Source organism: Hyperolius riggenbachi, chromosome 4 (genome assembly GCF_040937935.1).
Source record: "Hyperolius riggenbachi isolate aHypRig1 chromosome 4, aHypRig1.pri, whole genome shotgun sequence".
NCBI lineage: Eukaryota > Metazoa > Chordata > Amphibia > Anura > Hyperoliidae > Hyperolius > Hyperolius riggenbachi.
Window position 1 is genome coordinate 35,701,851 of NC_090649.1, and position 12,938 is coordinate 35,714,788.

At 43.4% G+C, this 12,938-nt stretch overlaps 1 protein-coding gene across 1 annotated transcript; it reads left to right on the forward strand.

Moving 5' to 3' along the window:
* The first annotated feature begins 11,233 nt into the window (after positions 1 to 11,233).
* Positions 11,234 to 12,190, forward strand: LOC137504616 (olfactory receptor 2D3-like). Its single transcript, XM_068233199.1, has one exon. It carries the CDS (start codon positions 11,234 to 11,236, stop codon positions 12,188 to 12,190), a length of 957 nt encoding a protein of 318 aa, XP_068089300.1.
* Positions 12,191 to 12,938: the final 748 nt, after the last annotated feature.

A 12,938-nucleotide genomic window follows, 5' to 3' on the forward strand; every position in this document is an offset into this window, starting at 1 on the left:
CAGAATTACATTACATTAGGTAATCAGTCAGGGAACATGTTTTTTTTAATTCACAGAGATTACCTTGAGCAGAGAGAGCCGTCTTCCAGCTAACTATTATGACGTGTGGTGGGACACCTTTGGCTACCTCTCATTATGGGAGAAGGAGCTTCTGACCGAGAGGAGGAAACCCACAGAAACCTTAGCAGCACCCCTGACCTTGGTCATTAACCATGTATTGGTGTTTTTGGCAGTGTTGGCAGATGCAAAGTTCTGCTGGAAAATGAATTCAGCATCTTCCTAAAGCTTGTCAACAAGGGGAAGCATGAAGTGCTCTAAAATTTCCTGGTTGACGGCTGCGCTGACTTTGAACTTGATAAAACACACAGCGGACCGATGCCAGCAGATACTATGGTTCCCCAAATCATGCGCACAGATTTTGAAGAATTCCAAACTTTGCACCAAATTTTGCAATTTCAAGTTGAAAGTCAGGAATTGGAATTGACGGCATTTCAGTGAGTGAATTCTGAAGGTTATATAAATTTATGTAGAAAAAAAAACTTCATAAAAAGCAAAAAGATGCAAACAAAAAAAGTTCAAAATGAAAAAATGATCTTCGATTGCCGTAACAGTGTAAATTCTCAAAATGTAAGCAAGCCACCATCTGCATTCACATGTGCTCCATGCTGCATTCTATCTTCTCACACTTCTGCCTTCTAAATCGGAACTTCTGCTCTGAAGGTGGAAGTATAAGAACATGGAATCTGCAGCATAGAGTGCATTGTAAGGAAGGGGGTGGCTTAGGTAAGTTAACACCCACTTACAAAGCCCCCGTCTTGGCAGACTCCATGGCAATTTTGCTTTTCTCAAGATCATTCTTGCTCATCCTTATTTAACCACTTCACCCCAAAGGGGTTTTTACCCTAAAGGACAAGAGTGATTTTCACCTTTCAGTGCTCATCCCTTTCATTTGCCAATAGCTTATTCACTACTAATCACAATGAAATGATCTACATCTTGCTTTTTTCACCACAAATTGGGCTTTTTGGGGTTGATATTTGTTTTCAGTAGTTACTTTATTTTCTATACATTGTAAAGGGAAAAACAAGGAAAAAAATAAAAAATACACTAATTCTCCAATTTCATCCCTTATCGTTTTAATATAAACACTGTTACTGTGCATAAAACCCACAAATTGCATAAAACCCACAAATATCTGCCTATTTGTCCTGGTTTTCACCATGATGTTGCGCTCAGATCACAAACGGTGATACAGAATACTGGCGAGGCTATAGTGTGATATTTAATCACAAACAGTGATACAGAATACTGGCGCGGCTATAGTGTGATATTTAATCACAAACTGTGATACAGAATACTGGCATGGCTATAGTGTGATATTTATTTGTCCTGGTTATCACAAGATTTTAATTATGTCCCTAGTACAAAATATGCTTAAAAACAAGAAGAGAATCGAGAGCCCAATATGGTGCAGTATTGTCAGGTAAAATGAAGAGTTCAATACAATTTTATGTATATATATATACTCACAAACATGGGTTACCAATAGGCAACCACTTTAAATGCAGGTGGGGAGCATTAGGACCTGACCCGACTCAGGTTAAGAAGTCGCTCTCTGTAGATAGTAGATGGGGATGCACCCCTCCACCCAGGGTGGACTAGAAAATCAGCAAAACTCGGTATACAGAGGCGCCAGAGTAGAGTAAAACGTTTTAAAAACCGCTTAAAAAGAGAGGGGGATGTTAAGGTGGACTCACCTCCCTCTTACAAAAAAAGAAAACTCACTTGAGTCTCAATAAAATAGAAGGCGCTCAAACTTATTGCTTGACCCACTGAGTTGTGCTCCCATTTTTACCTGAAGAAGCGGGGTCACGCCCGCGAAACGCGTTGCATTTGTGGAGTTGAATAAATTACTTGACAATTCTATTTTATTGAGACTCAAGTGAGTTTTCTTTTTTTGTAAGAGGGAGGTGAGTCCACCTTAACATCCCCCTCTCCTTTTAAGCGGTTTTTAAAACGTTTTACTCTACTCTGGCGCCTCTGTATACCGAGTTTTGCTGATCTTCTAGTACAAAGTATGGTGACATTATATTATTCTGAAATAAAGGTGTATTTTTTCTATCGTGTTTTTTTTTTCCCATTATTTTCACATGCATGCGGGCGGGAATGCACGTGCACACGCACATTGGCACCAGCACTGTTTGACTTATAAAAACGTCCTGGAGCCGTTAAGAGGCTCTATCAGGATGTTTTTATAAGTCAGCTTGTCATTAAGTGGTTAAAGAAAAATATAAAATATCAGCTTCCATATTCCTCTCACTTTAACTGAACTCAAAAAAAGTCACTAAATTGAGCCTCCTTGTCCCTTGAAATTACTAATTAGATGCAAAACACTTGTGAAGGGCAATATAAATATATATATATTTGTGGAATACAACTGTGATTACAAGGGATTTTTTGAGAATGGCAGGCTCCATTTTGCAGCTCTCACTCCATGGGAGGTGCAGGATCTGATTCTGTGGGCGGTGTTACTGTAGGAGTTAGACATGCCCATTCACGCCCACAGAATGAGATTCACAGCCCAGTGTCATGAGGTCATCATCAGTCGCCCCGTTACAGGAAACTGACAGCTGTAGCTTCTGCTGCTGCCCAGCACTGTACTGGCACACTCTCTGCTCCAGGAAGTGAAGAGTTAGTCACACAGCAGCAGGGTGTGCTAACCTATGAGACCTCTGAAGACACAGCATAGTGATGTATGACAGTCATACACACCCTGCTGCTGTGTGACTAACTCTTCACTTCCTGGAGCAGAGAGTGTGCCAGCAGCTACAGAAGACAGCATCTAGGAGACCACCTGGCTGCCAGATATAATCCCCCTGAACTCAATCTGGGAGTGGGCAGGGTAACTGACATAGCAGGGGATTCCCTCTGAACACTGCATACTGGGAGGGGTTAGCTGACATAACAGGGGATTCCCCCTATCATTCTATCGGCAAGCTCACATAAGAGGGGATTCCCTTTGAACGCTGCATTCTGGGAGGGGGTGTCTGATATAACAGGGGATTCCCCCTTTCATTCTACCGGCAGGCTCACATAAGAGGGGATTCCCTCTGAACACTGCATACTGGGAGGGGGTAGCTGACATAACAGGGGATTCCCCCTATCATTCTACCGGCAGGCTCACATAATTTATTTATTTATTTATTTATTGTATTTATAAAGCGCCAACATATTACGCAGCGCTGGACATTAGTTTAGGTTACAGACAATATTTAGGGGTGACAAACAGCAATATGACAATACAGGAATAATAGAAAACCAGATCACACCGCACAGTATGAGTGCCAGGTAATGCTTAGTCATTGGAGTGAGCATGTAAATTAGGCAAGTTAGGTTCACTCAGATGCATAGCATGGGTTCACAGTAATGGAAGTGCATGATCAGGTAGGACACAAAAGGAGGAGGACCCTGCCCAAAGGCTTACAATCTAGAGGGAGAGGTAAGGACACGAACGGTAGGGGACCAGAGTTCAGCTGTAGGTTTAGAGCACTAGTGAGGGGTAGTAGGCCAGAGTGAAAAGGTGAGTTTTGAGAGCTTTTTTGAAGATGTTGAAGGAGGGGGCTGCCCTAATGGGTGGAGGTAGGGAGTTCCATAGTGTTGGAGCAGCTCTTGAGAAGTCCTGGAGGCGTGCATGGGACTGGGTGATGCGGGGGGGCGGTTAGGCGAAGTTCATTGGAAGAGCGGAGTGAGCGGCTAGGTGTGTACCTCTGAGTAAGATCGGAAATGTAGGTTGGACAAGTTTTGTGGACAGATTTGTAGGTCAGACACAGTATCTTGAATTTGATTCTGGACTGGATAGGAAGCCAGTGGAGGGATTCTAGGAGGGGATCTGCCGTGGTGGAGCGATGGGAACAGTGGATAATTCTGGCTGCCGCATTCATGATGGACTGTAGTGGGGCAGTTCGGGTCATAGGGAGACCAGACAGCAGGGCATTGCAGTAGTCAAGGCGGGAAATTATGAGGGCATGGATGAGGAGTTTGGTGGTGGCAGAGGTCAGGAAAGGGCAAATCTTACAGATGTTACGAAGGTGGAAGTTGCAGGACTTTGTGAGGTTTTGGATGTGGGAAGTGAAGGAGAGTGCGGAGTCCAGAGTGACACCCAGACAACGGGCTTGAGAGGTAGGGCGAATGGTAGTGTGGTTAACAGTGACATGCACATCTGGGAGGTTCGTGGATGGCCGGGGTGGGAAGATCATAAATTCCGTTTTGTCTAGATTTAGTTTCAGGAACCTAGCGGACATCCAGGAGGAGATGGCTGATAGGCAGGAGGAGACCTTGTCCATGGTAGTGGTGGATATGTCAGGGGTGTGGAGGTAAATCTGGGTGTCATCTGCATACAGATGATAGTTAAAACCCATGGAGGAGATAACCTTGCCAATGGAGGATGTGTATAGCGTGAACAGTAGGGGGCCAAGGACCGAACCTTGGGGGACTCCCACCGAGAGGTGGTTGGGGGTGGACGAGGACTCATTGAAGGCGGTCGTGAAGGATCGGTTGGAGAGGTAGGATGAAAGCCAGGACAGGGCGAGATCGTGAATGCCCAAGGACTGGAGGGACTGGAGGAGTAGGGGATGATCTACTGTGTCAAAAGCTGCTGAAAGGTCAAGGAGGAGGAGAATGGAGTATTTACCTTCAGCTTTAGCTAAGGCAAGGTCATTGACCACTTTGGTGAGAGCAGTTTTGGTTGAGTGGGCAGGCCGAAATGAAGATTGCAGTGGGTCTAGGAGTGAGTTGGCATTGAGGTACTGGGTCAGGCGTTTGTGAACCAGACGCTCCAGGAGTTTTGAGGCAAAGGGGAGGAGGGAGATAGGACGGTAGTTAGAGGGTAGCGAGGGGTCGAGGGAGGGTTTCTTGAGCAGGGGTAGTACAGTGGCCTGCTTGAAGTCTGAGGGGAAGGTGCCTGTGGATAGGGAGAGGTTGAACAGGGTAGTGAGGACTGGGGCGAATTCCGTGAAGTGAGGCTGGAGTAAATCAGAAGGGATGGGGTCAAGGGGCGAAGTAGTGGTATGGGAAGTCTGCAGTAGGTGGTTGACTTCCTCGGTGGTAGTAGGAGTGAAGGATGTGAGGGGAGAATAGGGTGGAGGAGGAGCTGGTTGGGAGGGGGTGGGAGGTGAAGATTGGAAATTGGATATTTCTTGGCGGATGGAGACAATTTTGTTGGTGAAGTGGGTGGCTAAATCTGTGGCAGAGAGGGAGGAAACAGAGGGTGGGGGGGTGGGTTTAAGCAGGGAGTTGAAAGTGGCAAAAAGACGCCGGGGATTGGAAGCTTGTGCTCGGATAAGCTTGGTAAAGTATTCCTGCTTCGCATGAGCAAGGGCAGCGTGGAACTGCAGCAGGTTGGTCTTGTACTGTAGGAAATCCTGGTTAAGTCTAGTTTTTCTCCATTTCCGTTCAGTGGCACGTGTTTTCCTCTGGAGGTTGCGAGTATGGGTAGTGCGCCAGGGCTGGGGGTTAGGGGGTCGGTGGCGGCGAAATATTGGTGGAGCAGCTTTCTCTAGGGCTGATGAGAGAGTTTGGCGATACTGAGCTGCAGCAAGATTAGGACAGGTTAGGGTGGGGAGAGTGGAGGAGAGGGCATGGAGGGGGTCAGCAAGGACGCTAGGGTTGAGCTTGCGTAGGTCTCGCTGCCATCGACCAGGTGGGTGGGTGGGTAATTTGGAGGTGCTTTCCGTGAGGAGGTTGAAGGTGAGAAGGTGATGGTCTGAGGGTGGAAAGGGTGCGATGTCAAGGTCTGCAATGGTGGTGGATTTAGTGAATATAAGGTCGAGAGTGTGACCTGCAGTGTGAGTGGGGGTGTTGGCGTGTTGTACTAGTCCAAGTGAGTTGGCAATGGTGAGTAGCCGGGTCACAGCGGAGCTCTGGGCTTCATCGATGGGAATATTGAAATCCCCAAGGATGATGGTGGGGAGGTCAGAGGAGAGGATGTGAGGGAGCCAGGAGGCAAGGTCATCGAGAAATTGTGGGGTGGAGCCCGGAGGGCGGTATAAGACCGCAACAGTGGCAGGGAGGGGGTGGTAGAGGCGGATGGTGTGGGCCTCAAATGATGTGAATTGTAGAGAGGTAGGTGGGGTGAGGACACGGAAGGTGCAGGATGGTGAGAGGAGCAGACCCACCCCTCCCCCGGTCCTATTGTCTGGTCTGGGGGTGTGACTGAGGTGAAGCCCCCCGTAGGAGAGGGCAGCCTCAGCGGCAGAGTCAGAGGAGGTGAGCCATGTCTCAGTGAGTGCGAGGATGGTGAGGGATTTGGAGAGGAAGAGGTCGTGGACTGCTGTAAGTTTATTGCGGACGGATCTGGCATTCCAGAGACCGCAGGGTAGGGGGAGTATGTGTTTGTGAGTGGGATGGATGGAAATAAGGTTGGAGCGAGGATGGGTGTTGAGGTTATTTGTGGACAGAGGGCTGTGAAGTGTATGAAGCAGGTCAGCAGGGGATGCTTGTCTGGCAGCAGGCTGTGGCCCAGGATTGGGTGATATATCACCAGCTGCAAGTAAGAGTAGGAGGGAGAGAGTGAGCAAATGTGAATGGGATTTAAATGTTTGCGAGGTTTTTGAGCTGTTGGAGGGAGAGAGAGATTTCAGGAGAGCTAACAGTTCATGAGAAGCTGAGTAAGGTGAGGAAAGCAGAGCAGGTGAAATGAATATGGAGTGTGGTACACTGGGAGGGTGCATATTGCAATGCAACTTGTAGATGTTTGCAGACAGGCAGAACATAAGAAAAAGTGCAGTAAACATGGTAATGGTCTCTGATTATAACCAGGAAGTTCCCAACCACTAAACAGTTTATATGAGTATGCAGTTAGTGCAAGCAAACCTGTGTAAATAAAGAAGCAGAGTCTACTTGGCTGTGCTGCATATGTCCAGCAGTGGCATTTGTAGCAATATCATTGGAGGCAGTTGTGGATGCAGAGTAGTAGTTTCCAGCAGAGTCCTGTGGCTGTGGAATCCTGTTTGAATTTCTGGGTGAATTCTTGGTAAATTCTTGGTAAGTTGTAAAGCACTTTGTAATAAATGGCACTTCGGAATTAAATGGCACACGTGACCTAGGCCACGAGTGACCAAGCTCCAGCGCTTAAAGGGGAACTGAAGAGAGAGGTATATGGAGGCTGTCATGTTTATTTCCTTTTAGACAATACCAGGTGCCTGGCAGCCCTGCTGATCCTCTGCCTCTAATACTATTAGCCATAGCCCCTGAACAAGCATGCAGCAGATCAGGTGTTTCAGTGGTTCAGACTTGTAAGTCTGATCTGACAAGACTAGCTGCATGCTTGTTTCTGGTTTTAATCAGATACTACTGCAGAGAAATAGACCAGCAGGGCTGCCAGGCAACTGGTATTGATTAAAAGGAAATAAACATGACAGCCTCCATATACCTCTCTCTTCAGTTCCCCTTTAAATAGGTATGATAGCTGCCATGGCTGAATTGGAAGTGATTCTCAATTAGAAATTGGGAAAACAGTTCAGCTGAGGATGGGAGTGGCTACCAAAAACCAGGCCTGCTGCAATAAATAATTACTGCTCACTGGGCCGGAACACAAAGGATTCACAAATGTAATCTGGGAATTTACTAACACTGCTGAACTACTTAAATTTATATTTAACAATCTTAATAGCAATGTATGTAGCAAGCATACCAATTAAACCACATAAGAGGGGATTCCCTCTGAACTCTGCATTCTGGGAGGGGGTAGCTGACATAACAGGGGATTCCCCCTATCATTCTACCGGCAGGCTCACATAAGAGGGGATTCCCTCTGAACTCTGCATTCTGGGAGGGGGTAGCTCACATAACAGGGGATTCCCTCTATCATTCTACCGGCAGGCTGTTTTTTAATGTGGAACTGACAAGCTGCGCGATGATGTTGTTACATATGTTTTATTAAAGGCTGTTTTTTACTGAAACTGGATGTGGTCACTGATGTCCTGAGTGACACACATATTCTGATGCGAGATTGCCACCTGTGATACGGTGGATTCTATCTGGTGAGCCTTTTAACTTCTCGGGCAGTGGGGATCATGTGTGAGCACTTTTTCATCACCTGCACTGCGGAGTTTGATATACCTGTTGGTCAAACAGTATTACGCTATGTGAAGTTGTTTTATGCAGGTTATGTTATGTGAATGAGCGTGCAGTGGAGTGCATAGCACCAGAAGAAACTATACTCTCAACAGGAGGAACCACAGCACACTTAGTGGACTTGATATGACCAGTCGATCTCTTGTGCAATTGGTTGTATATGTTTTTTTATTGGAGAAAGATTGATATAAATTGGGCAGCGCAGCATTTCTTAAATCAATAAAATGGAATTATCAAAAAAAAATGAATACAAATTGTACCATGTATGGGCACCATTGCTAAGACCACACCTCTTGAGACTTCCTCTAGGACTTCTATCCTTGCTAGGAAGTAGTTTTTAGATACCTCTATAATAGATTAGAGTTCATCTCTTTTATTTTAGAAAAAGTACCAGTAATAAAAGTTAAGTTTCTCTTCAACAAGTCAACTTTACTGTGTATTGTTGGATTCCAGCCAGCGTGTTCTCAAATTCTAAAAGTGTAAAGAAATAATTGTCCCGCAAGGATAATTATGGATTTAGGGAATCATCTCGAACTCAGGAGGGACGGAATACACAGATAAAAGCCTGTCTATTTTGCAACCAGTTTCCTTGTAGGTAAAGTTGCTTTTCCTCATCTGCTTGTTTTTAATGAAGCAGTTTGCGGAAAGCTTCAGTTAATATTTCCCAACACTTGTGAGACTTTTGGAAACTTACCAACTTACCAGTAGCATAGCTGTTCATGCTGCTATTCTCTTGTTTTATTACTATTACCATCAAAATTGCCACCATAAAGAGGCTAGAAACCATAAAACACAATACAGCTATGCATATGACAGATAACCGGTAATAACGTAGGTTGTATCCCCAGTTACCCCCACCCCCACTCCAATTTGGTCTTTGCCCTTCTGTCCGCCAATTCTTCTCCATCAATGCAACATCATTGACCTTTTGGTGTTCAAAGTTGAAGATTATCGGTTGAAGTGGAATTCGCACACTTGACAAGGCAGATAAAACAGCTAGCATGTTTTGGACCACATGTCCTTAATCATACCCTAATACCCTAATGGGCCGATTGATGAGTGTACCGGATTTCATTTTTTCCTTAGGGTTGAAGATTGTTATTGTATAGGAGGTCCCTGCACGCATGTGCATTTGGTGCAGTGGGGTCAGTATGGACATGAAGTAGTGGAATAGAGCTTCCCAATACTTGTTTGTGTTACTAAATTATCCTTTTTAACCATATTCCTTTCCTGATGCCTAGCCCTAACCATCTCCCATTGGTATCTTTTTTCTTATACCCAACCCCAATCTTCCCCCTATGATATCTCCTTTCTAATGGTACATCATAACCTCCCCACCCACCTCCATACCACCTAAAACAAACCTCCCTCTACTATATCACCTACCCTCCAAGTCTTCACCCAGGCCTGATACTCACGTCAGGCCATACATCTGTCAGATACATTTTCTCTACAAAGCCACAGACCACAGCCAACAACAGACATTTCAACTTGCCCTCACTATAAAGGAGACATATGTGTTTCATTATTCTGTGACCAAACTCTTGTCTTTTAATCTATAAAACAAAGCAGAAATAATGACCTTTTAAACTTGCCTGAAAGCCTCATTTCAAGCTGTCTCTCACTGTTTCTTAGCTGTTTAAGTGCTTCAAAAAACAGGACTGCCAATCGGTCCAATATCTCAGAGAAGCTCTTTAGCATAGATAACAACTAAAGTTTTTTAACACCTCCTGTACAGGAAAACAATATGAGACCCTTTTATTTGGTACTAATGTTCTTTTTCTTAGCTTTACAACACATACATTTCATTATCTCATAAGTTTATTGTCGCTACAGGTTTTCTTTAAGGTGAAAAATAAGTACGCTTTGTAAATCAACCCCTTGTATGTTTTTTGTCAGTAAAATGTGTCCCCAGGGCTGGCTTTAGCGTTCCTAGCGCCTTAGCAGCTCAAAATGGATATCACACTATTGCCTCTATAACTTGAGGTTTGAATGCACAACAATGATGCCACAATAATGTTGATTGGCACTGGGGTGAATCTAGCCTTGAGGTTAAAGTGAACAGTCCCACTTGACTGATAGGACAACTGCCCAATTTTCCAGTGGGGACAACAGGAAATACATCAAGGGTAAAATCTGATTGCCACTTTCTATGGCTATAAGAACCCTGATTGCCATACTGTAATTAACCTAAATTGTTGATACAATAGTTGCCTACTATATGCCTGACCCTTTCTAAATATTCAAAAACTAAAATCAGCCAAGTAAAGTTATTTCTTTAATGACTTCCACATGTATGGAAAAAAATATTAAGCTGTCTTTTTCCTGGAGATGTTTTTCCATTCATGGTTTTCGGGTTTTCAGGTTGTCAGGTTTTTCCAGTTCTAAATTCTGCATAAAATGAGGTGCTCCAAATAAGATGAGTAAAAACGAAATTCATAAAAAATGCATATTATGCATATAAATATTAATGACACATAAATCAATAAAGTTAAAGTCACTTATCACATCATAATCAACATGTTTTGAAAGTGAAGTATGGTCCGGTGTTAGTCAGGGAGCAGATATGCTGACAACTTACCAACAAACATTGATTTAGGTAATTATTGGCTGAATCAACATTTGCTGCTTAGATGTCGCAAGCAACATGTTTTACGTACCAACCCCACTTCCTCGGATATGTGCCAATAGCTAAAACGATGAGCACGTGAACGAAGATCCAGTTATAAAAATCTCCTCTGCATACAGTATCCATGGCTAACTTTTTCTTCTTTAAAGGCTTAACAATGTTGTAATTTCAAGCTAAAAGATCTTTGTAGATGTACTGTATATGCACTACACCTTCAACACACAACAATCAATTTTGAGTTATTCATGTGTGATGAATTCGTAAATTGCTCATACATGAATCAGAATTTTATACAGAATTTGCCTTTCAAATAAACTGCTCTAACCCTGATAAAATGTTAATATTAGTGTCATATTTCCATGAACTTCAACAGCATGTTCGATGTGTCATATATTTTATTCAAGGTCAATATCCACTACAAAAGCCATGTATGAAACAAAATATGGCTTGATTATAATTTTGAGTACTATTATGCCAACTGGAAACCAAAGTACAGTAGAAGAATTTATTCTTCTTGGACTCTCAGAAGACCCTCTGGTACAAATTGTGTTGTTCCACCTTTTCCTGATAGTCTACATGGCCACTCTAGCTGGGAATGTTCTCCTCATAGTGGCTGTGAGGACTGACAAACGTTTGCACACCTCCATGTACTTCTTCTTAGCCAATCTGTCCTTTTTGGACGTCTGCTACACCTCAGTCACTCTCCCTAAAATGTTGGTGAACTTTCTTTCAACGAAGAAGAGTATTTCATTCATTGGCTGTGCCATCCAAGTCTACTTTTACCTGTTGATGGCACAGACCGAGTGCATCCTTCTGGCCTTGATGGCCTATGATCGTTATGTTGCTATTTGCCACCCTTTACATTATCACATAATTATGACCACAGCAGCCTGTTTGTTTATGATCAGCATGTCGTGGTTGTCAGGTTGCATCAATACGTCTATTGATATGTTTTTTATTTTCAGTTTAACATACTGTGGACCCAACACCATCAACCACTTCTTTTGTGAGGCCCCTTTGCTACTGCAGTTGACTTGCAGTGACAGCTCAACAACCAACATATTAAAACTGGTGGGAACAGCTATCTTTCTTTTCATCCCTCTCTCACTGATTCTCATCTCGTACTTAAGAATCATAGCTTGTATCATGAAACTCCACTCTGGGAGATATAATGCCTTCTCCACATGTATCTCACATCTATTGGTAGTAATCATTTTTTATGGGACAGGCATTTTTATGTATATTAGACCAGAGCATTCAGTCAAGGAGAACACAGACAAATTGGTGGCAGTATTTTACACAGTGATAACTCCTATGCTCAACCCTGTGATCTACAGCTTGAGAAATAAAGATGTCCAGAGAGCCATGAAGCGGCTAGCTATTCTGCTAGTTACCAATAAGCAGAACACAGGTCTTCTTATGCACTAAATACAAGGGTTGTTCAGTAATGAATTACCCTCCCCTGTTTTGGATGCTGTGCTGTTGTTTCTTAGCAACAGAATCTTGTTTCTTTTTGCCTAAATGGCCACCATGCAGATGTAACCATTTTTTTTTCAATTGATTGATCAGGCTTCAGATTATTATTTTTTTTAGAAATGGTGAGATTTGAACTATGACCCAATTGAAGAAAAGAGCGTGGTGTCATCAAAAAGTGTTTCCCTCAAAGAAAGTATATGAGAGAAAGAAACAAGTGGAATCCTAATCTTGCAAGATAAAGATCATTGGCTGGATATGGCAGTATTTAACCCATTAGCAGTCAATTTATTTAGAAGCTTGCAAGTGCTCCAGGCTAATTTATTTTAACACATTTTGTTTTTATTTCTTTTGTTACATTTTTGCTTGTTACATTTTTGTATTTTTTACATTTCCCTGCTTCTAATTAGTACTGTTGTAATGTGTATTTATAGCCACGTGTCACTAGGGGGCAGCGTGAGACAATAACTATTTTATATTTTCTGTTATTAGAGAGAGCTCAAAGCATACTAAGAATTTAAAACACGAGTTCTGCAGACTGAGGTCGAAAGCAGTGCACTTATCTCAAGCAAGTTAACTTTATTGAGGCCAGCTTCACACTTTATATTGGCATCAGTGGTGCGGTGCGGCAACCACACTGCCAAAAACAGGCCTTCGGGGGAATACTACATTACTATGCGGTATTTCCCATCTGGCACCTGTA